This window comes from Equus caballus, chromosome 17 (genome assembly GCF_041296265.1).
Source record: "Equus caballus isolate H_3958 breed thoroughbred chromosome 17, TB-T2T, whole genome shotgun sequence".
Classification (NCBI taxonomy): Eukaryota; Metazoa; Chordata; class Mammalia; order Perissodactyla; family Equidae; genus Equus; species Equus caballus.
This window is the reverse complement of record NC_091700.1, coordinates 40,776,950-40,802,550: the sequence shown is the minus strand read 5'-3', so window position 1 is coordinate 40,802,550 and position 25,601 is coordinate 40,776,950. Positions and strand designations below refer to the sequence as shown.

General features: G+C 39.1%; 1 protein-coding gene across 5 annotated transcripts in view; it reads left to right on the top strand.

Moving 5' to 3' along the window:
• The window catches only part of RNASEH2B (ribonuclease H2 subunit B), a 74,885-nt gene that overhangs the window by 23,461 nt on the left and 25,823 nt on the right, over window positions 1–25,601 (top strand). For all 5 annotated transcript variants that reach the window (XR_011427723.1, XM_023621552.2, XM_023621553.2 and 2 more), the window contains exons 4-9: window positions 2,100–2,176; window positions 6,912–7,026; window positions 17,429–17,493; window positions 19,167–19,272; window positions 21,626–21,707; window positions 23,078–23,120. Coding sequence is in view for 4 of the 5 variants with exons in the window: in XM_023621552.2 (XP_023477320.1) it covers window positions 2,100–2,176; window positions 6,912–7,026; window positions 17,429–17,493; window positions 19,167–19,272; window positions 21,626–21,707; window positions 23,078–23,120 (488 nt within the window). In the remaining variant the exon portion in view is untranslated. The remainder of the gene's footprint in view (window positions 1–2,099; window positions 2,177–6,911; window positions 7,027–17,428; window positions 17,494–19,166; window positions 19,273–21,625; window positions 21,708–23,077; window positions 23,121–25,601) is intronic.

Genomic DNA, 25,601 nt, shown 5'->3' with positions numbered 1-25,601 from the left:
GCTATATGTCTTAGATAGTGGGAAATTTTTAACTAACACTCTGATTTGTCTCCTAAAACACTGACACATCCTTAAGAAGTTAGGTGACCTTTGTGCCATGGAGTGCACATCGTGTTGACTGGAAACTCTTTACTCTTCTGTTAGCCACATTTGAGGATTTTAAAGTTTTTAACATCTGATATCCTTGAAAATGAATACTGATATAGCTTCTAAAAGAGAATAGAACTAAGTTTTTTTTAATGCTCTGTTATATAAATTACTACTGCCAGTACCCGCCCCCCCCAACACACACACACACACACACACACACACACACACACACACCCCCAACACCAAAATTCTATTTCTTTTAATATTCCTGTATTTTGGAGGCAGTGTTGACTCAAAAGGGAAAAGGGTACCTCGTGTCGTTCTGACGGATCTGGAAGGGAGTCATAGGATAGCTGAGGCATTCTAACTTCCCTCTGCCTATTCTCTCATTGTTTCCAGAGAGTGCTTTCTATTTCTTCTAAGCCCTCTACTTTCTGTTGACTATGCTAAGGTAGAAAGGCCACTTTGCCTTTCTTCTAAGACATTCCAGAAGGGTTTATTGCTGGTGATAAATGTCGTGTACATATGTGCATGAGAAGAATTGAAATGATTTTCAGTTGCTGAAATGCAGTGGTAGTCTATGTATAGCCTGGCAGGTGGAAAGCATATATTCCCTTTTATTGTTGCTGCTATGCTTGTTCATTTGGCAATATATGAGAGTTCTAACTTCTAATGTCATACACTTGCAATTTGGTTTAGCTGGATAGACACAGTTATATCCAGATGAAACTGGAAAATATTGGAAGGCACTGATTGATCATTTCTTCTGAACTGTCTGAATTGGTATCTGCTTTCTTTTTAAATTGACCTTATTTTTTAGAGTTATTTTAGGTTCACAGCAAAGGTACCTGCTTTTTTCATTATTGTCTTCTTTTTAAACTTAACCTTGAAGAAAGAGCTGTTTTTAAAAATAGCCACTAGGATATTGTTTTCAGACCTAGAAACCTCTTCCTAATTTCTGAATATAATGGATGCCTCATATAAAATGAGCTTAGAGCTTTTGATAGGTTGTTTTCATAAACTTCTCTTCTACTTTTTAAAAAATAATCAACTAATATCATAATATGAAATTACTTCCTTAAATTTTTGTGACTTTCCATGAAATGGATTCATATATACAATTTAGGGTGAGAATTTCTTGGCTGTATAGGTAGGTTGCCCTGTTAGAGAATAAAAGTAAGTACGTGAGTTTCCTGAAACCAAAATAACAAGTACGGAGATAAAGGAATTGTTTATTCTTCCATTTGATGCAATACCTCTTCTGGTTCACTTCCATGGAAAAAGGAGTCTGGGGTGCTTGGAGGGGAGTTGATAGAGGAAAGAAGAGTGGGGACTGGATAGGCTAGTTGTTTAATTTGCCTTTTTTCCTATCCTGGAGAGCACCATTAATCTTACTGCAGAGTTTTCAGTTTCTTATGCTCAGTCTTGTTAGACTCCTGCCCTCTTGCCTTTTTCTTTGAGGTAGGGACATGGGGTAGAGTCTGGAGTGGGTAACAACCTTCTGAGCTTTGAGTCATTGGCAGTTCAGAGCTATGAGCCCACAGACTGTAGAAGGAGCTATGTACAGAGAGAATAATATTGCTTTCCCTTGGCTTTGTCTTCAAAAGCACAGGAAATTACATTTTACTGTGGCTTTATCGATAGATTTATACAAGTTTGCCTGGTTCACATTCTCTCTATAGTCCCCCCAACCCCTGCTTTCTTTGGGATGGGGGGGCTCTGTTAAAAATGATTTCTAAAGAAGAAATAGAAAGTTAAAGATCAATTTCAGTATCTTGGCTCTCCTCTCCACACAGGGATTTGAAGCTCTTTGGAGTAAAATCTCATGGACCACATTCTGCCTTTTGAGAGAATCACATAGAATCTTGGGCCTGTGTAAGAAGAGCTTCTGAATTTGGAATTTCACATATATTTTTCAGTGAACGCTTTTCACGTTGGGATTAAGATGAAATAACTAATGCTATCTTTCCCAGACGTTGAATTCCCTTTGTTCTCTTTTTAATCTATAGGGGGTCTTCTCCACTTTGCCACACCGATGGACCCTCTGTTTCTGCTTCTCCACTACCTTATAAAGGCTGGCAAAGAGGTGAGTTTCCCAGTTTGGGATATTAGCAAGGAAACAGAATAGATTGGTTTTTACTTGATCTCCTCTCTCTCCTTGTAATGATCCAAATGTAGATTCCCCACAATTCAGATTTAATCTGGTGGGTGTAGATCACGTGTATCACGTGTGCTGTGTGGATTAGAGCGCTGAGCACAGACCTGAGAACCAGCACCTGATCTTGGGTGAGCTGACCCAGGACCTCTGAGAACTGCCCAAGGCTCCCTGCTCTGCGTCCTACTTGTTTGACAAAGCCTGCCAATGAAAATGTTATCATGAAGTACTCATTAGTTTTGAAATACAATAGAAATGTTAAGAAATTGACCTCAGGCCTGAAGAGAAGAAAGACTTTTCTTTCATTTTCTTCTTTGTGAGAGACTGTGCCACAGGTAAACTGGGGCTTGTCTGGTTAAAGATCATTAATGAGGAAGCTCTAGTTGAGACTAAGAAATCTCAGATGGATAAAATTTGCCTTTTTAATATAAAGACAGAGTTTATTAGTAGTAATAGTTTCAGCCAAAGGTTCTGAAACATTTCGGTCTCAGGATACAGTTGCAGTCCTGAAAATTAAGGATCCCAACGAGCTTTTTGTCCCTGTGGGCTTTATCTATCAATATTTAATATATTAGAAATTAAAAGTGAGAAATTTAAAAATAATTTTATTAATTTACTTAAAAATAATAAACCCAGTACATGTTAACATAAATAACACATTTTCACTTAAACAAATGACAAAATTCAATGAAGAGTATGGCATTGTTTTACATTTTTGCAAATCTCTTTGGTGCCTAGCTTAATAGAAGAGAACTGGATTCTCATATCTGAGTCTGCATTTATTTTCTCTTTCATATATTCTGTTTGCATATATTGTTTTGGTGGAAGAATATGCAGCCTTACACAGATATGTAGTCAGAAAAGGGGGGAATAGTGTAATAGCTTTTTCAGACAATTGTGGATATTCTTCTTTGATATTACTTCAAAAATCAAAAACAGGTAGTTTCTTAAAAATTAATTGCAGTGTGGAATCTGAAACCCTGTTAATGAACTTTACATGTTCTGTTACATTAAAATCTAGTGGTCTATCTTGCACTGAGAATGGGTCTTTTACCCGCGTGTGACTTTGTAATATCATGCATCGGTCCTTTGGAAAATACTGTTTCACTGAATTATGCAGCTCTTCCAAATGTTGACACATCTCATTACACACACGCACACACACACTCATATTTGTTCATATCACCACCAATCTCATCAGAGAATTCTTTAAGTATCGGTAAGCTGTCATAGCGGCAGATACAGATTTTTTACAATTCTAATTTTTGCTTGACTGTTCAAATTTTAACATTGGCTACAAGTATTTTATCTTTGGCTACGGGTACTGTCAATCTTGCCCTTGAAGTGGCAGGTTCACTTCATTTGTGTTGTGCAAAATACCTAAGTTTAAATAATCATAGTTCACAGTGTTTTTTCAAGTAAAAATGGTATCCATGAAAAGAGCAGCTAGTTCAGCTCACAACTGGCTCACACCAGTGCTTTTCCGTGAGATGATCGCTGTGCCTTGGTGGGCAGCAGACGTGCTTTCGTGGCACCTTCCTTTCATCACTCAGAGTATGTAAAAGACTTGCACTCAAGGGTCAAGATTTAAATAAAAGTAATTGCTTTTACTCCTTTACCAGGGACATCTTTAAGTGAAACTGGCTTTTTTTAACTGCTAGTACGTGGCCGTGGCGGTGAGGAACACAGTGGCCTCTAGGACAGTCACTGCCACCCTGACTGATGCTGAGGAGCCCACAGCTTTACCCACCTTTGCGTTTGAATCATCAGTGCAAATGTCAACACAGTGAAAATGCAAATGGCATCTTAGCATTATTATGGAAATAGTTTTGAGCTTGTGGACCCCCTCTAAGCATACTGGGAACTCCCAGGGATCCAACAACCACAGTTTGAAAATCTTTGAATTAACAACTCTAAGGAATAAGTGTTATTTAAACTGCTCAGGAGAATCTATTGTTTGCTACTCTCAATTTTGCATGTAGTTTAAGTGCTTATGAGTTCATCTTAGACCTAATTTCCAAAACTGCCCTTTTGTGAGTATATCAATTCAATTTGCTGTAAATACTGAAAGTAATAAAACTGACTTAAAATGTTAATTCATGATTTCTCTGGATACAGCTTAGCTTCTTTTATTTTCCTCCTTTTCTAAATCCTCTGTCCTTTAATGTGGATTAGCAAAGTTTTATTCCTTAGTTTAATCATATTTCCCCTTATCTGGAAGCTGCCGTGGTAGCCAATATAATTAGGGCATACAAGCATGAGGCTAGTAAGCTGTGTGTCTCTAAGGAACAGAAATGGCTCTAGTCACCACCAGGAAGGCCCTGGCAATATACAGGGAGGAAGCTGAAACTTCACTTGGCTCCCATTTGTTTTCTAGGATACGTTAACAGAGAGAAAGCCACCAACCAGCTAGTACCTGCACTGATGAACTTTTAAAGCCTCTCCCCCAACTTTTTGGTAGTCTTTCCCTTTTTCCCATTAAGACCATGACTCTGGTGGATTAACCCCCACCCTGGCCTTCTGGGAGTCTCTGGGGGTGTTATGGCTGATTCAGGTTGACAGATGCAGATTGAAGCAGAAATCCTGTTCAAGTTGGTGGTTAGCTTTCATTGTAAACCATCTTTCTCTTCTCAAATACTAGAACTGTCCCTTTAAGTAACTCATGAGATGTTTAGTATTTCCTTCCCTACGTTTTAGATGTGATATTTTCCTATTTAGTTAAAAAATATATTGGTACACACTTTTGAAATGTTGGCCTATGGTTTTTAATCATAAGATTTATTTTAACATCAGTAAAAATAATTCCTCTTTCTAGCTATCCCAACTGTTATTAACTTTATATTCAAAACTAGTTCTTTGGGGCCGGTCCAGTGGCGCAGCAGTTAAGTGCGCATGTTCTGCTTCGGTGGCGCAGGGTTCTCTGGTTCGGGTCCCGGGTGCAGACATGGCACCACTCAGCAAGCCATGCTGTGGTAGGCGTCCCACATATAAAGTAGAGGAAGATGGGCACGGATGTGAGCTCAGGGCCAGTCTTCCTCAGCAAAAAGAGGAGGATTGGCAGCACTTAGCTCAGGGCTAATCTTCCTCAAAAAAAAAAAACAAAAAAAAACCCTAGTTCTTTATTGCATTTCCTTTTTATGTATATATGGTGAAGAAAACAAGAATGAAATAGTTAATTATGAAATTATTATATTATGTCATGACTGTGTGGTAGTCCATTATATATAAGTAGAATATTGTTTTAAAATAGTTAAATATTTAAAATATTAGTTGATCTTGGAAGAATTTAAAGTAGAAATCTAAAATCAATAAGACTGAGGAAATCTGTGAATTACTCTTACTATATTATGGAAAAAAAGAACACTTATTTATTTTAAATTGGCAATCTGTCTTTTTTTTTGAGATTGGCACCTGAGCTAACAACTGTTGCAAATCTTCGTTATTTTTTTTTTTATTCTTCTCCCTAAAGCCACACCTCCACCCCTCGGTAAATAGTTGTATATTCTAGTTGTGAGTGCCTCTGGTTGTGTTATGTGGGACGCCGCCTCAGCATGGCCTGGTGAGCGGTGCCATGTCTGCGCCCAAGATCCGAACCGGTGAAACTCTGGCCGCCAAAGCAGAACATGCAAAACTAACTGCTTGGCCATGGGGCCGGGCCCAAGAACATTTAAATTGAGGCATTTCTTGCCACTTGTTAACCTAACCGAAAGTATGACAAGCTTTCACAGGTGTTACTGAATGAATGATAAGACTTCACCCTTAAAAACAGAGGAAGCTGCATTCGCAGGAAGAAAACTGATCAAACACAGTTTTTCTGTCTTCAAACAAAGTTGTCACTAAAACAGAAAAGTAGAGTGAGCTAGAAGTGGGACATGGGCAACCATATATCTTTTATAAAGTCTGGTATCCCCAAGGCAAGGGACTAATAATTTAGAAAGTCTTCACCCCTCCATGCTACCAGTAAAACTAAGAAAAACTAAACCCAGTTGAGAAGAAGAATATTCTGAATTCTCATGTTCTGCTCTCTGACCCATTGGCCATCAGGCCTTACAGACTTGTCTAGCTGAGCCTGATTCAATATGTCTGCAGTTGTACTTATCCCTCTAGCTACCTTTTCTTTTATTATCGCCTGCGTTTAGAAGCATTGCCAGACAGCTCTGACAGGTGTAAATTCACTTTGGGTGTTTTTCTTTTTGTTGCGGTGCCTCTTTGAGTACTCCTGGAGTGAGGATGAGGAAGAGAGATGTTTGCTCTGGGGTTGATCTGGGCTGATTCCTGGGTGAAGGTCAAGACTCCTGCTCTGTGACCTCAGCTGGTTCTTCCTCAAATTGAATGGGTTGGACCAGCCCTAGGCAATCTCTACCATCTTTGCAAGTTTCCATAGCTTCTAGCGCTTTCCAGAATTTTGCTCCCCTGTTTCATCCAATGACTGTACCCTTGAGGTAGGTGGTGTGCTGGTTGGAACCCCAGTGCTTTCAAGAGCTTCCTGAAGGGAGCTGAGAGTCAGTTCTGGAGCCTGCTCCAGTTTAGGAATTCCTTAGGTGAAACAAGTGGCTTTGAACTAAGTTTGCAGGACCAGCCATGAGGTAATACGTCTTTTTTTTTTTAATGTGTGAGTTTGTAGACTGGAATCCTTGCTTTCTAATTGACTAAAGTCTTTTTTCAGGGAAAGTTTCAGCCCCTAGATCAAGTTGTGGTGGATGACAAGTTTCCAAATTGCATCTTGTTACTGAAACTTCCTGAACTTGAGAAGTTACTTCGACACGTGACGGAGGAAAGAGGTATAGTATATGGCCTTTGAAATCAGGCTTATGCTGCTAGAAAGGCTGGCCTCTGTCTGAGAAGGTAGCTACTTGAAGGCCCGCTGGATGTAATACTTATTCTACGTTGGTCATAGGGGAAGCTGTCATTCGGATTTGCTTCCGCTTGTCAATAGGAGTCCTCTGTCACATTGTATTGTTAAGTCTTAGAAACTCCAGCCAGTGAAGAACGGTGGCCTGTCTCCTGCAGGGCCCGGAATCACGAGCCTTGAGCTGTAGTCTCATTTCTTCTTTGAGCTAGTCTGTGTCTTTAGGTAAGTCACTTAACTGCTTTTTCTGCCTCAGATTTCTCATTTGTAAAATTACGTAGAACCTTTATTGATTCAAGAAGCATTTATTGAGCACCTACTAAGAAGCATATGTTGAGCAGTAGTGCTAGGTCTGGGGATACTTAAACAGTCATGCAGCACATAATGACATTTCGGTCAGTAACGGCCTGCGTATACAACAGTGGTCCCAAAAGATTAGTACCAGATAGCCTAGGTGTGTAGGAGGCTATACCATCTGGGTTTGCGTAAGTACACTCTATAATATTCGCACAACAATGAAATTGCCTAACAACACATTTCTCAGAAAGTATCTCTGTCATTGAGCGACACATGACTATAAATAAGACTATCCTTTCCCTAACCAACCTTCAAATCTGATGAGGACAAATGACAAGTAGGGCAATGACAGTAGGGAGTAATGGAAGTGAACTCTGGTTTTTTGGGGATGCACAGGACAGGTTTATAAGCTGGCCTGGGTTGGGTAGGGAGTGTGGGTAGGTGGGTATTGTGCTGCTTTTCTCGGGGAAATGACCTCTTAGTGGAGTCCTGAAGGATAAGTCAGAGTAGCAGCATAACAGAGGCACGGAGGTAAGGAAAAGTTTGTTATGTTTAGGAAGTTGCAAGGAGTTCACTGTAGCCAGGGGACAGCATGCCAGGGATGCATTTAGGTTAGTAAGGAAGAAATGGGTGGGAATGCTGGGCAAGGGTTCAGTGGTGAAGGGCCTTATATGTGTCTGGGCTTTACCAAATGGTAGTGGAGTGTCAGCCAAGTTTTAAGCAGGGCAGTGCTATAGTGTGGGGAATATATTGGAGAAGCTAAGGCCAGGTCCACGGAGGCTGCTGCAGTTGTCCAGGCAGGAGATGATGGTAACCTGAGCTTAAGAGATGGAACTAGAAGGAAGTAGCATTGTAGAGGTAGAAGCAGCTACATTTGGTGATTCGATGGTGGTCAAGAAGAAGGAAGAGTCAAAATGACTTGTGGATTTGTGCCTCGACCTACAGAATGTGTAGCCATGGCATCCTGGAGAGAGAGAACGTGGGTGAGAGGAGCTGGCTGGGATAATGAAGAGATGAGTTTTAGATAATATTCATTCAAATTTTGAGAGGAGGAAGTGAGGCTGTGTGTGACTGCTTTGACAGGTTAGAACTGCTATACAAACTTAGCATCAGTGCCTCAAAAACTCACGCAAGTAGTTTCAGGGTTAATATGGAAACATAGTGTGGGAACCAAAACAACAGGCTGATAAGTTGTGGTTGTTTGGGGTCACAAACAGTTTGGCCAACTATGACAGTTCTTCTGGGACCAAGAAAGTGGTGATTCTAAGAAGTGTAAACTTACAGTGGGAAAGGGTAAAACCTCTTTGATTGCATTTCACATTTGAGGGGTCTAATAAATTCACACTTGGCCAGACTTAGAGCTCCATTTTGGATCTGAGGAATGTGTGGCGCCAAGGTTTTATCAAAGCAGCCCAGTTAAAGCCGTTCCCTGATACTGAGCTTGGCAGGAGCAGTAATCTTTTTGTGGGTGACAAATGAGGTAGCCATAACCATTTCTGAAAGCTAAAGTAATGAGGAATAAATGCAAGTCATTTTAATTTTACCAAGTTAACGTAAATTGAAAATGCAATGAACTCATTATCCAAAATTCTTACGATAACTGTATGAGAACAGTTATCTTAAACCAAAACCAAGAAACCCAGATTCAGAAACGGTATTAATGCATTGGCATTTGTTAGCTTACAACCTGTGTTTCAAAACAAGAGCTTCCCTCTCTCCTTCCTGACTTCTGCACAATGGACCCCTGACTGTTTCTTGAATTATTATCTGAACACCTATCCTGATCTCTTTCACTTCTCAACGTCGCCTAACTTTTGGGAGTTTTACTGTAATAGAAAGTGTGTGCCCTATCCTTATCTTGTCTGGCCGGCTCTAAATAACCAGTTGTAAACTCAAAATACTGGTATTTCCCTTTGGATCTCTATGGAAAAAGGCATCAATCTCAGTATGCTGTTTTTGTATACAGAACTGACGTAAAGAAAAATATTTCACCTATTTGTGTTCTAGTCAAGAGGTGAAGCAAGTAATGTGGAATTGCTTGTGTGTATTTTGATGAAGGGCCTTTGTAAGATTGAGGCATGAGCGATCTTACTGTTTTTTCTTGTTTTTAAAATTTTGGGGGTTTTTTAATACAATTTTTTTTTTTTTAAGTTTGGCACCTGAGCTAACAGCTGTTACCAATCTTCTTTTTTTTTTTTTACTTTCTTTTTCTCCCCGAAGCCCCCCGGTACCTAGTTGTACATTTTTAGTTGTGGGTCCTTCTGGTTGTGGCATGTGGGACGCCGCCTCAGCATGGCCTGATGAGCGGTGCCATGAGCGGTGCCATGTCCGCGTCCAGGATTCGAACCGGTTAAACCCTGGGCCGCTGAAGCGGAGCACGCAAACTTAACCACTCGGCCACGGGGCCGGCCCCTGGTTTTTTTTTTTAAGCTTCATTATTTTAAGATTTACGGAATGTAGTTCATTGGGGGAAGAATTAGATTATGAAGGAAGTGCCGAGACTTCCAGAGAACTGCCTACATCTTTGATGATGTGAAATTTAATCTGAATTACTTTATGTTTTGCCTTACTGTCATTAAAAAAGAAAAAAAGAAAAATTTGAGGCCTAGAGTTTTTAGAAACCTGGTGTATATAAAGGTTGACAATATATCTGCTTTAAAAATGAAAATAGATGGGCAGGTGAAGCAATTTTTGTTTTTAGTTAAAAAATTTAAAGATGCAGAAAAACTCAGAGGAAAAAAACTACAAATATTATTTGTACCTAATCCCAATAATCAACCACTGTTAATGTTTTGTTATATTTTCTTCAGATTTCTTTTGGGGAAAGAATTTATTTAAGAATTTCCTGGTAATCTGATCTCAGGATCTCATGGCCTGCAAGGAAAATTAAAAATGTATTTGCTATATGGTTTTGAACAAATCATTCAAACTTTTCAGCGTCCTCCATCTTAAGATGAAGAGTTTGAAGAGTTGAGAGTATTCCCCGTGTTCTGTCATACATTATGATTTGTACTCTGCACAGTGGTTCTAAATCATAAAATAAAGCTTTCATTCTTTTAGCTTTATAGTATTGAGCTTTCTGAATGACCATCATATGAACATTAAGTATTGCAGTTACTAGTATCTAGTGTCTACCACAAAGAGATGCTTCAGGAATTAAATGAGATAATGTAAGTAAATCAATACACAGAGAGTGCAGGGTAGATAGAAAATGTTCAATAAGTGTTAGTACAATTAACCCTCCTGAATTAGAAATGTTTAATTCTTTGCTGGTGTTTAAGTTCTAGGTGCATATTAAGTGACCAATACACATTTGTTTGATGGTCTATTGATTCATATATAGTCAGTGGTTTAAGTAGGAGAATGGAGATAATCAAATAGTAAAAATGTACACCATATATTGAGAAAGTATTGTTTACCATCTCTATGCTTGTTTCACATATATTGCTGAATCCTTGCAATAATTCCCTTTCATTATTATTATAACCTGCATTTTTACAGATGAGGAAATTGAGGCTCAAAGAGTTCACGTAAGTTGACTAGTATCATAGCACCAGAAGTGGTAGAAACAGGATTTGAACTCGTGTCTGTGTGACAGCAACTCTTTCCCCTCTTTCTTACAACTATGTTAACACTTCCAAAATACTCAATTAGAGTTTTTAGGTGTTGTTCCATGTGAAAACAGAAATAATTTTTCTTTACATCTTATATGTCTCCTCTTAATAATTCCCCTTTATGAGGCAAAAAGAGAGAGACAGGAAAGGAGACAGAGAGAAATTTGATAGCTTAAGGAAAAGACACTTCTCAGCTTGGCAGTGAGCTTGCTGTTCTCAGGCACCATGTTACCCTCTTTAGTAACTGCCTTGGGTACTGGCTGCTTATTTGAATTTGGATTATTGTCCATTTATAAGTTAGTGTTTGCTTCCATTCTCTGTATTTGATTGCTAGGATTTATTTATTTATTTTTATTTTTTGTGAAGAAGATTGGCCCTGAGCTAACATCTGTTGCCAATCTTCCTCTATTTTATGTGGGATGCTACCACAGTGTGGCTTCAGGAGTGGTGCTAGGTCTATGCCTGGGATCTGAACCTGTGAACTCCAGGGCAGCTGAAGTGGAGCTTGTGAACTTAACCACTAAGCCACTGGGCCACCAGGCTGGCCCCAATCACTAGGATTTTTAAATAAGAAAGAGGACTGCTAAGTAGTGGTCAGGTAATATCCATGACAGGAAGCAAAGATAAAGAAGAAAGCTGATGTTTTTTAACTTCCAGCCTCTCCACAGGCACTGTGCAGCGTAAAGCCTAAAATATTCAAATTCCCCAGCCAGCTATTTTGATATCAGACACCAGATGCTGTCTCAAAAGTCTGTGGCATTAAAGATCTGGTTCAGCCTGCTAGGTTTATGAGAACCTTCCCCTCTTGCTTTCTCCCTGCCGAATAAACCCGACCATGCTTGTTTGTATCCTGGATGATGATGGCAGTGACCTGACTTAGCACTGCCCGTTTTATTAGTGAAGGAAACGATGTGTCTCTGCTAGTTCTGGGGCTCAGCACATTTCTTGCCAAAGAAGCTCACATTCAGTGGAGAGATGACGGGGGAAAGGACTAACAGAGGGTTATAAACCTGATCTTGAATATAACACTCTGTTTCATATTGCAAGCAAAAACTGCACCGCACTGTCCGATGTGATTAACAGGAAGAGCCAGGAAAACTTACCTGATTAAAATACCCCAAGTACAGTTGCCAAGTTTCTATCCCCAGGAGGCAGGAAAAAAAAGAGACCATATGAGTTTCTCAGTTGTAGAAAACATTGAGAAGGTAGATGTGAAAATGTGCTCTAGGCAGTTTGTTCAACAATACATCAGGGAAATTCCAGTTTGTGAACCGATTACCCAATTGCTGAACATGTTATTTAATTGTAGACTTACTTTTATTCCATCTTTATTTTGTAAATCCAATCTTTCCAGATGTTTGAGACCAGTTTTATAGGCACCAGACACATTAGGGAAAGAAAGCTTTCCAGCATACATACATATTATCTAACTCACTAACTCTCACAAATATTAAATTTAGGACACAAACGAACATGTTATGGTACTTTTCATAACTGTGGATAATCTATGGGTCTCGTGAATATTCTAAACCTCCTTGTTTATCAAAATTTTTAAATTTCAAAATTAAGCAGTAGTTTATGTACTTGGCCCTTGTGTAGCATTCTGGGATATTGAAGAAGGATGTTTCTTAGTGGCTATCTTGTCCATGGAGTGTTTAATTAAAAATACATTTATAATTAAAAAACTTCCTAGGAAAAAACCCTCCAGGTCCAGCTGACTTCACTGGTGAATTCTACCATACTTTAAGGGAGAAATACTGATTCCTACTCAAACTCTTTCAGAAATTAGATGAAGGAGGAATATTTCCCAACTAATTTTATGAAACCAGAATTGCCCCAATACCAAAATCAAAACTATTACAAAAAGAAAACTAGGCCAATATCCATTATGATGATAGACTGAAAAATCCTTAACAAAATGTTAGCAAATAAAATATACGAAAAAGATAATAGATTGTAACCTGGGGTTGGGTTTATCACAGGAACGCAAAGTTGGTTCAACATTAGAAAATCCATCAATAGAGTTCATCATATTTACACACGACAGAAGGAAAACTGTATGATCTTCTCAATAGATATAGAAAAAGCATTTGACAAAAGTTAATCATAATATAAATTCTCAACAAATTAGAAATAGAAGGGAGTTTCCTCAATCTGGTAAAGGGCATCTATGACAAACCTAAGCTAACATCACACTTCGTTGTAAAAGACTAAACACACTTTTTTTCTAAGATTTAGTATAAGATGAGGATGTCTGCTCTCACTACTTCTATTCACAATTGTAGTAGAAGTCCTGGCAGGTTCGATGAGACGAGAAAAAGAGATAAAAGATGTATAGATTTGAAAGTAAATGATGAAGCAGTCTTTATTCATAAACAATATGGTCATGTGTGTGAAAGCCCAAAGGAGACTATTAAAAAAAAGTCACTAGAGGGGCTGGCCCCGTGGCCGAGTGGTTAAGTTCGCGCGCTCCGCTGCAGGCAGCCCAGTGTTTCGTTGGTTCGAATCCTGGGCGCGGACATGGCACTGCTCATCAGACCACGCTGAGGCAGCGTCCCACATGCCACAACTAGAAGGACCCACAACGAAGAATATACAACTATGTACCGGGGGGCTCTGAGGAGAAAAAGGAAAAAAATAAAATCTTAAAAAAAAAAAAGTCACTAGAACTAATAAGCAAGGTCTCAGGACACAAGATCACTATACAAAAATTAATTGCTGAGAAATTCAAGAAGAGTTAAATACATAGAGAGAGATATACCACATATACCATGTTCATGAATTGGAAGACTCAATATTATTAAGATGTTCATTGTCTCCAAATTGGTCTATGGATTTAGTATAATGCTTAGCAGCCTTCTTCCTTTTTTTTTTCGGTAGAAACTGATAAGCTGATTCTAGAATTTATAAGACTGTACAAAGGACCTACAATGGCTAAAACAATTTTGAAAAAGAAGAACAAATTGGAGAACTTACACAACCTGATTTCAAGACTTACTATAAAGCTACAATAATCAAGAAAGTATACTATTGGCATAAGGATAAATATATAGATAAATGGAACACAACAGAGAATCCAGAAGTGGACTCACACTTTTATAGTCAAGTGATTTTTTTCAGTGGTGTCGAGATTATTCAGTGGGAGAAAGGATGGCGTTTTCAACGAATGACCTGGAAAAATTGGATATCCATATGAAGAACATATGACCCTTACCTCACAGTCATACAGAAAAATTAACTCAAGATGGATCACTAACTTAAATGCAAAAATGAAAACTAATTGAACTTCTAGAGAAAAACAGGAGAAAATCTTTGTAACCTTGGGGATAGGCAAAGATTTCTTAGGACACAAAACCCACTAACTGTAAAAAGAAAATTATAAATTACACTTCATCAAAATTAATATCTTCTGTTTTTTGAAGGACACCATTATGAAAAAAGAAGATAAGCCACAGTTGGAAGAAAGTGTTTACATGGCATATATCTGATAAAAGATATGTATCTCAAATAGATAAAGAATTCATTTAACATAATAACAGGATGATATACAGCCCAGTAAAAAGTCAGCAAAAGATTTGAACAGATGCTTCACAAAAGAAGGTTTAAAAATAGCCCATAGGCACACGAAAAGATGTTCAGTATCCATTAGTCGCCAGGGAAATGTAAATTAAAACCACAAGGAAATATCATTAATATCCATCAGAATGGCTAAAATAAAAAAAGAGACAATGCTAACAAGTTGTGGAACAACTAGAACTCACTTACCTGGCTCGTGAAAGCATAAAATGGTATAACCGCTTGAAAATGTCTTACAACTCTGTAATTCTACTCCTAGATATTTACTCAAGACTTATGACAACATACGACCATGCAAACACTTGTGCAAGAGTGTTCTGAGCAGCCTTTTGTTTTCATAGCAACTTTTTCAAAATAGCCAAAAGCTGGAAACAACCTAAATGTCCTTCAGTAGGTGAATGGGTAAACAAAATGTGGGATATCCATACACAGGACACTACTCCGTAATACAAAGAAAGGAACTATTGCTAGCTGCAACAAAATGGATGACTCTCACAGTCAAGTAGGATTCCATTTCTGTGAGGTTCTAGAATACAGGAAAAATGAAGCTCCCATGATAGCAGATGCGTTTACCTGAAGTTTGGTGGGTGTGAGAGAACTGACCACAGAAGGGCTCAAGGGAACTTTTTGGTGTGATGGTTACATGGCTGTATTACACATTTGTCCATGTCCTCAAACCGTGCACTCAAAATGAGGGTGTTAATCACAGGAACAGCAGACCTAAATGAAGTTGATTTTTTTAAAGAAATGAAGCAGTTGCTGATCCAGCACAAGAAGCTAAGCCTCCTCATTTCTGGCACAGTATTTCTTCCTTTTTCTTTCTTTTGCTTTTTCCTTCCACACCGTCTCTCCACAAGATAACGTTGGCTCCTTTCTTCTCCACACTTCCCTCTCCCGTGAAATCCAGTGATGGAATGTGGGAAGCAGGGCAACAGTGAGTGATGGCTCTGAGACTCCAGCCTGGGTGACCAGGAGGATGGTTTGGGAGGAAGATGAACAGTGTGGCTTTAGACACAGAGCCTGAGCTCAGGGCTTTGGGATTCCAGGTTGGGTTTGTTTAGTCTTGTTGAGACAGGATGAACTCACCCCAGGACAAAGGTACAGTTGGCCTTGGAGCAGGAGGAAGCTGAGCTGGGAAAGAATCAATTCCTTATGTGCCTGGTGTCGTGCTGTCAGATTAGTTTGGATCATCTCATTTAGTAGGTGACTTCCCAAGGAGACATCATGTGCTGGGTGTGCAGGAGCCCCAGCAGTACCGCCGAGAGCCTGCGGTCTCTGCTTCTTCTGAAAGAGCGTTTTCAAGAGGGAAAGGAGTGGCCTACAAGGGGTTCAGGGAGTGGGAGAGAGGGAGGAGAAGCACAGCAGACTGTAGAACATTCTTTCAGGAAATTCAGAGGGAGAAGCAAGAGAGAAGTAAGTAGCCAAGTCAAAGTAGGATTTCTGAGGAGAAGCCTGAGCACTGAGCTTCTCTGGAGATTCTCAGACAATGAACAGAACTAAACCCCGTTTACCAGCATACGTTTAGTGAGTGATTGCTGTATGCTCTCTTAGAATTCCCCTTCCTGTATGTGGGGGTGGGACATGGTCTCCAGGGAATTCACGTGCAGTCTCATCTGCCTTGCTTCTCCAGCAGCCTGTTTGCCCAGGCTGTCCTAGCTCCAGGATAGTAGACATTGCGCCTTGGAATTCCCAAACTTCTGACAACGCCCTTTGCAACAATCCCTCCTTTTTATTATTCTAATAACATCTTCTGAGAAGATGGGTGCAAAGGCCCAGCCCGATTCTTTCCTGCCTCCTCTTGCCCACAGTGTTGACACCCACAGGCTGAAATGGGGAGGATACGTACAGGAGCTAAGGCCAGGGACTGCCGGCCTCCCTCCCTACAAACTATGTATAATGAAACTCGAGCAGTTTAACAGACTGCGGAGAAAGATCCCTGAATAAGCAGTTTCCGAGCGCCACGATTACGATCGAGAGGAAGAGGAAACGTCATTCTTTACGACTCTAGGATGGCTCCCGGAGTCACAGGCAGCGAGTATGCAGCTGGCCTTAGGATTTCCGGTGGTCACAAAGATAACTCCTGCCTGGAGGCCGGGGCTCAGAGTGGAAGTGCTGCTTCCGCTGGTTGCGCAGAAAGCAAGAAACCCCATGAATGAAGTGTGACCGAGGAAATAAGGGTTTAATGACGTAGTATGTAAAGCTGGTGGATTGTGCGGGGAGGAAGTATAATTTATAAGAGCTGAAACTTTTATCCCCATAAAGGGCCAGACTGAGCCTGCCATAAATCTGAATTCCTCTGAAATAGCTATGGTTATATTGATAACACGTTAAAAGATAGATGTATCTTTTCTTCTTTCTCCACTAATCCTAGCAGGACGGTACTGAGTAGTTAACAGGACTTTTTTCCTGAATGTATGTAATGAAGTTCATAGGCACCTGCATTTTGTTTCAGTTTTGTTTCTTGGGATATCCATTTTTATTTTAGAAAAGAAGTCTTTCATTGAAAACATTGAGGGGAGCTTAAAATCATTCAGAAAAATGAAGGTTGCTTGTCATGTTATTGGCTGAGTTTTAAAAATTACATTTTCTACAGATTCTTTTGTATAATTTGATGATTTTCTTAAATTCCCACTCATTTGACGGTTGGATGAAACCTGAGGTACCCTAATTCTCCTTTGGGATTTTTTTTAAATGTCTCAAGTATGCTGTCAGGTTTATCAATTGAGTTTTTCAAGAATATAAACTATTATGAAATATTTTTAAATTATCTGGTATAGGATGTAAACTTGAGTTTATTTTTTGTTTAATCTACTGTGTTGTCTTTTTTTTTCTTTTAATTTAATCCAGAAATAGACAAAAAGAAATATTACAAGTTCAGCAAAGAGAAGACATTAAAGTGGCTGGAAAAAAAGGTATAGTACCTCTCCAGGGCCTTGGGGCAGAGAAAAATTTAATGCTTCTTTTAAAAAATCTTTAGAGAAGGTGGTTAGTCTGAATCCAAAGACCATCTTGTATATCCAGCTAAAAAAGGAAAACTATATAAAGATATCCACATATGAGAAGTAATCTTTAACTTTTCATCCTCCCTAACTTATGTATCTCTGGAGGTAGCTTGATGTTTTCCTTTGACTGCATCCCCATTTCTCTGTGATCCTCGCCACTGAATGCAAGAAGTTCTTGCTGTTTGTTGGTATAGATTTGAGACTTCCAAGCCAGACAGTACCAGGCCAGACATGCATTTGCTGCTGTCAGTCCTGCAGTAAGCGGTTGATATTATTCGCACGTGGCTGGGCAGAGGACTGAGGCAGACGGGACTCAGGCTTAGAGGGCGTGAGTCCCCCGCTCAGTGTCTGGATGCCAAAGCGGGGTCATCTTCCAGGCAAACCCTGTGTCTTGGCAATCCTAAGAGTTACACCTAATGTAAGGTCTAGGGCAGTGTTTTTCAAATCATTTAGTAAGTCAGAACCAGTATTTCTCTTCAAATGGAATGGCGTGGGATGGGACGGGATAGAAAATTAAAATACAACACAGTGTAAGGTCAAGTGTTAATTATGGCTCAGTGAAACATATATTTATATATGTGTTTGAGTATCAGATTGCTATGTATTTCTTACTGTGGGCTGTGGTAAAAACAAAACAAAACAAAAAACCTTGAAAGCCACTGGTCTGAGGATATTGTACTTCTGTATTAAGAATCTCACCAGGCCGGATCTATTGATGACAAAGTTTTTGCAACTTCAGTGGGTGCCAGTAGTTATAGTCTGATTCCAACGATTCTCTTCTGTCTTGTTGGTTTGTTCTATCATGTTACGGAGCACACTGGGAGCCTGGGAACGTGGAAACGAATCTTGTAGAATGAATCGGGCTCCTACGGTACAAAGTAGTGAAAAGATTTTAAAAGTGCCCCTGCTTCACTTTTCCCGTGCATTTGTTGCAGTATTGTCATTGGTAGTAGCATTCTGTGTGGGTGGAGAAGAGGGTAAGTGCTGAGCAGAATTTTGGCGTTCAGGTTTTGCTCTTAGCAAATGATAATGACGTGAATAGCAAAGTGAAGTTTACATTTATTGACTGTATTTCCTTTCTTAAATTCCTAGGATGTGGGAAATTTGTATTATTTATTTTCTTTAGAAAATTATTTCATATAAACTTTGTGCCAGGTTGTGTTCTAAGGGCTTTACGTATGTTAACTAACTTAATCCTCACAACAGTCCTGTAAGGTAGGTATTATTTTTATCCCCATTTCACAGATAGACACAGAGAGGTTAAGTAACTAGCCCATGGTCACAGAGAAAACCCATGCAGCTTGACTCCAGAGTCAGTGCTCTCGATCACCACAATATGCTGCTTCTTATGTGTAGGCCTTAGGAAGTCCATGTATTGAGATCCTCCTGAAATGCTGTTGCTGCTGCTCAAGCTTTCTCCAAATGTGCAGCCATCTCTCACCTTCTAATACCTGGCAGAGAGATTTCTAGGTTCGCAGACACTTCTCCCTGGATCTTACATAGATTGAGGACCATCTGGAAAGTCAGGGATTTCTAAAGGTAGTTGAAAATACCCTGATATGACACTTCTGGTTACTTCATAGGTTAATCAGACTGTGGCAGCATTAAAAACCAATAATGTAAATGTTGGTGCCCGAGTACAGTCAACTGCATTTTTCTCCGGTGACCAAGATTCCAGTGGCAAGGAAGGTAAGGAAATCGTTTCATTAGAAATGATTTTTATCTGGAGGAAGTTGCTTATGTATAAATGCCCGTCTTATGATTTTAAAATCTTACTGTCTCAGAAGCTTCCCGTTCTTGCCAGTGTGTCCTCGTGGATCTTGTGGCAGATGTACATTTTGTTTCAAAACCAAGTAATATTTCTGATGTAGATCACTTGTCTGTGATTGACACTTAAATCATTCATTTAGCAAATATTGATTTTGCTCTAATAGTAAAAATAACTCTAACAACTCTATCACGTGTTGAAGGTGTGTTATGTGTCAGACCTTTTACTGAGTTGCCAGTGTACACATGTCGTCTCATCTGACCTTCCCCCTGAGTCTCATTTTACAGTGAGAGCCTGGGGCTGTGTCCAAAGTCACCGAGCTGGGACACGGTAAAGCTGAGCTCGTACCGGAGCTGGTGTCATTCTCGGGTCCACACTCCTGACCTTTCTGTTGTACTGTTCGCGGGCACATGACTTCCAGTGAGCTGCATCTGTCGGCATCTTACTCTCAGGAAGCATATGTCTTACTATAGGTCTCAATATTTTGATTTTAGATGAAACTTGATTCACTTGGCAATTTTTTTCTTTTAGGTTGTTATGGTACATTCTTTAGCTTTTTCTAGTGTAGTGTCCTCTTCTTTTTATCTGTATAGTTGAATAAAAAAGGTATATAATGCAATTAACACTCTCAAATGGTGGGACAGAAATTTTTTTGACTAATCCCCATTTCAGGTGTACAACTCTGAAACATCTGAGTTTTTTCATTAAAAAAATAAAAACTAAGAACTGTTGCCTGTTTGTGATTGATGGTAATTCAGGCAGTCTCTGATTTCCAGAAATTGACCTTAAAATACCTCACACATACAGACAATAGCAGGCTCCCGCCATTCTGGGAGTGGTGGATGGCGCCCTTGCCGTCCTGAGTTTACCAGCTGCCAGTGTCTTTGACTGGCTTGAACAAAAGGAGAGAAGGGATGGAGTCAGATGGATGGATGGATGGATAAAACCATAGATTTCTGTTAAAGTAGGAGAAGGGATGTTAGAGATTATTTAGACAGATCTTCTCATTTTAGAAATGAAAAACCATAGTCTCAGAGAAGTAGGTGACTTATCCAAGGTCACTCATCCTAGCTGGTAGGCCAGGTCTTCTGCTCTGGGACCAGTGTCCTTACCAGTCTCTAAATATGAGAGTCTAGGCTTAGCTGTATTGCCATTTAGGGTCCCAGCCATAAAGTAAGCTTAACACTCTTTACATTATTTCCTTTTTTTAGATCTTTAACTTGGTTATGCTACCAGAAGAAGCTAACAGATGATATGTTGGCTTTCTTAAAATAGTTTTCTTTGTCTATTCATGACTCATTGCGTAATTACTAACTCAGAACCAGGAGCACATTTTAAGAAGGGTCCAGTGGTAACTTTCAGTTCTGTGTTGGCAGTGAAAATCTTTCACTGAAGACTTGGTGAGTTTGGGTGGCTCAGGCAGCAGTCTCTTTCTCAGTAATCCTGAGGCAAATTGCTATCTTAGCTGGAAGGCAGAAGAGAAAGGAAAGAAAGACGCAGATGAATATCCCAGCAACAAACCTGCGATATTGCTTTGGGTAGTTTATATCCCCATGTGGTTATCCCGTCTTATGATTAACTTTGATCATCCCCTAGTATTCTACATAAAGTACTGAGTTAAAGAGGGCTTTGAAACAGGTTTTATTGTCTTATATAACTGTATTTAATTGATGCCACAGCTTCATTTGAGTACCGAGGATCCAGATGCTTTAGAATTAATGGTTATACATTCTGGGAGTTTAGTTTTTTTTTACTTTTTTTAAGGCATTTTATTAGCTTGGGAATATATGTAATGTTCAGGACTCTTATAAAGCAAGTACTTAATAGAGACATATGACATATTGTTTCTCTTAAATAAGCATATTCATTACTATCCAATTATTAGATTGATTCTATATTGAAACAGACCCAGAAAAGATTAGTCTTTTAAAAAGACGCAAATATTTCACATTGTTAAGCTGATTTTTGAATTTCATTTGTATTCAAGGGCTTCAACTCAGAAAACAACTAACTGTCATTTAGTGAGCATCTACCTTGTTGTATTTGTATTATCTCCTATCTTTGATATCATCCTGTATCATATCCATCATATCACCCACTACCCTGATAGATAGATATTAGCATCCCCATTTTACAAAAGAGGAAACAGGCTAAGAGCTTAAGTGACTCTCTAAGGCCAGATAGAGCCAGAATTTGAACTCTGGTTAATTTGACTGTAAAACTACCATAATTATTACTATTTTTTTCTTTCATTTTACATTTTATTTCTTTCAGAGGATTATATTCGTTATGCCCACGGTCTGATATCTGATTACATCTCTAAAGAATTAAGTGATGACTTATCTAAATATTTAAAGTAAGTATTGCTCATCTTTAGGCATAATTAAGAAGTACGTTTGTGCTACTTGGTTTCCCAGCAATAGGGTTTCTTTATGGCTTATCACATCACTGTTTCTGGTAAGAGATTATTCTTGAGTTATGTCATAGACTCCATGGTTTGGAGATGATTTTTAATGGACGTTGATTACAGCAAATTGATTTAGTTGATACTCACAGCAGGAACTCATATGAATGTTAGAATTAGAATTATGGGTTGGTATGATTTTAGAGGGTAAGCTGTGTTAAAATTTTATCCCCAATTAGACTTAATTAATTTGATTCTTTGTGATCATTCTAAGAGAAATTAAGGTAGAAGGAAAGAGTAGCTGGCATGTAGCATATTTTTGAAAGTTACATTTAAAGGTTTTTTACCATTTTCACTGTCATTAGATGTTCTCCAAGTACCTTTATTGTGCCCAGCACTTAGAACTCAAAGAAGGCTGAGACGCAGTCAGTCTCTGAGGGCGGAAGAGGGTTTACAAATGACTTCATTTGTGTTCCTTCCTTCATGAAGATCTTTAATATAATATAAAGACTTTACCTTAGGCTGAAAAAAAGTGTGTTTATTTTCTAGATTTTAGCACCTGTTGTTAAGATTTTATGTGCGTGATGATCTAATAGCTTTTCTTGATCTTATAAATCCTTTTTCTCCTCTAATCCATAAAAATAAAATGACTCTAATAGATAGAGTTGCCGTTTTTAGCAAATTGCATAGGTCCTACTTTAAAAAACAATTAGTGGAAACGGTTTTCTATAGTAGGTAAAGTGTGTTGAAAACCTGCTTTAAGTTGATGATCATACCCTTCTGTTTAATGGTTCCCTGGCTTTCTTAATAGCTGCTTGTCTTGTTAGAGATCTTATTTCTTTATACGCCATTATTTTTTTAGATTCTTTTCTTTCCACTGAAATTTTTAGGTTTTGGTTAAAGATTTGGGGATGTCAATTAAACTTCTCTTTAATGGAAGAAAAGGTAACGTTTGTGTTGCTTTTTGTCAACAGTTAAAATAATTTTCACTTGTAAATATATTATAGATTTGTCATTTATGAAGAAAAAAATACAACACCAAAATGCAAATTTATAGGGAATAAAGAAAAGCAATTCCATTTCAACAAATGAGTTCTAACTTTATATTTTAGTTCAGAGAATTCCGATACAAGGAATTAAGTAGAGAAATGAAGATTTATTCATTTGGAGAGATTTCATTCTTTACACTGAGGTGACCGTATTAGTAAGATGTGACGCTGTCAGATGAAAGCAGGACTTAGCAAGTCTTAAGTTGGCTCAGTCTTTCTGTTTGCTTGTCTATGAAAAAGCATGACTATGATTCTTATTTTTTGCTTCCTTAGGCTTCCAGAACCTTCAGCTTCATTGCCAAAACCTCCATCAAAGGTAAAAAGCTGTGACTAAGATATCTTTGGGGCACTTGGAAAAATATTACACTTTTACCACATAGTCTAGTTTGTTCTAGTCTATTTTAAATGGTACTAAGGCCACCTTGCACAGAGTGGTGTTATGTGGAATAAGGATCGTCTGGGCTCTCCATCAATATTTTTTCATTTTTGTAGATTTTACCTGAATGATAATAAAGTGCTGTGAAAAACAAATAGCCAGATACCTATGTGAGAACATTATACATACGTAATTAAAATTAAATCTTATTGAGTTAACCAGATGCTGTATTAACTTTATTAATCAGCAGGAATGCTCTATGTATAGAACTCATTTTGCCAAATCTAGGCTGTGACTGGCACAAAAATTCAGAGCATGATTTTTGTAACAAAGACTCCTTTGAGCAAGATGACCACACTTTTTTTTTTTCTGTGCTTGAAATGATCGACACCATTTGTGTGCAGTTTTTATCTGTTGGGGAAAGCCTCTTCCTCTCGCAGATGTTCTCAGACTGCCACCCACGGCTGCTCTGCCCCATGGGCTGCTACTTGTGTTTGTCTCCCATATCCAGAGAGCAGAGAAGCCACACCTGGGATGGCACATGTAGCAGCCCTCGGTCCAGGCCTGACCTCAGACAAGTGCGCGCTGCTCAGAGACAGGGAAATAAACACACGCACCAGCTTGTCAGCAAGGTCATTCTCCAGCTGGCAAAATGATGGATGCCTTAAGAGTGTAAAGTGGACACGTCATGGATGTTAAACAACCTGCCTTTTCCTCTGCCTTCAAGGTGGCCAGCATGCTCAGGATTTTTTTGTATCAGTCCAGTTCGGAGGTGGTGGTAGCTCCAAAAACATGCTTTACTTTGACTTTTAGAAAAAGATGGAAAATCTAAACTGCCTCCGTGTTCAGTGTGGGCCATCTGCAGCAGATTGCCAAAGGAGGTTCATCTTTGCTCTCTGGAGGAGCAGTGCGGGGCAGAAGGCAGCAGCTGTGAGATCTGGGGCCGTCTCAGTCAGACCTGTGCTTTGTCCAGTGCAGTAGTTAATCTTTGACAGAAGCGCTCGGGGCTGTAGACATCATCATCTTGCTGTAACTAAGAGGATAGGCGCATTTGTTTCTTATTTCTCTCCCTCCAAAAACTAAGCATATGTCTTTCTCCCAAATATCTGTCTTCTTTAATAACTTAGAGATCATTCATGAATGGATCTAAACCTATTCTTGAAGGTTCTAGTTTTTGATTCCGTAAGGGGTAATGCGTTTCATAAGTTTATTCTTCTCTGACCTACTTTTCTGTTTTTACTTTTTAATTTCTAAAACTTGAGTCGTTTGGGATTTCATCATTTATGATTTAGATCAGGAGTCAGCAAACGTTTTCTGTGAAGGCCAGATAGTAAACATTTTAGGCCTAATGATGCAGATGGTCTCTGTCACAGCTACTCAACTCTGCTGCTGTGTCGCAAAGACAGCCGCAGACAATTCATAACCGAATCAGCACGGCGGGTTCCAGTAAAACTTCATTTATAAAGCAGACGGCCGGCTGGACGTGGCCTGTGAGCTGTGGTTTGCCAAGCCGCGATTTAGATCTCGGCAGCTTGCTTCCCCTGAATCTCAGCCTCATCTCCTGGCTTATTTTAGTGGCTTTTCGAGGTCCTCTACTCTGTTGTGTGTCTGGGACTCTGGTGCACACATTGCAAGCTGCACTGGGTGATGTTCCGTGGTTTAAACAAGCCCAGGATGATGTCTTCTGTCCATCTCCAGGATTTGATTGATTTTTACAGTAATGTAGTTGATTATTTTCAGGAAATATGTTCCAGCGGCTGTTAGGTATCTTTGTATCTGGGTTTAATCAATAGCCTGGAGCCTGTCATCCTTTACATGTTTTGCATTATTTTCTTACTATCATGTTTTCCTATGTTGAAGCTCAGCTTCCAGTCCTCACGCTCTTGAGCCTTTTGAATTTATCACTGTCGGCTAGCAGAGCCGAATGCAATCAGTGGAGTTGGAGATGCTCTTAAGTGCCTTCTTGCAAATCATTTGTGAGAATGATGAGACCAGTCCTAGAGTTAATTCTTTTGGTATTTTGCTGTTTGCTCTTCTTGTTCCAGAACTGTACCCATTGAATCACACCCTTTGTTACTGTCTTTCAGAGCCACGTTTCTATTTCTTCTGAAACATCCCCCCAAATCCATAGTTATTTGGTCTTTTAAATAACAAAAATTTAAGTCAATGTAACAATCATGTTTTTTCAAACATATTCAACAATGTGCTGGGAATAACATAAAAACTAGTTATGTGCAGAGGCTAGCACAATCATTTTTCTTTTTTATAAGCACTTATAACTGGAGTCTTGTTTGATAGTGAGCCACTGAAACACTTGAACAAGTCAGCATTTTATTAAATGTTTTATATTTATAAGGAAGTACCTTTCATCTTAAGCTCTTGCCGTGAACATTTTTTATTTGATGTGTCACTGAAAAGTGA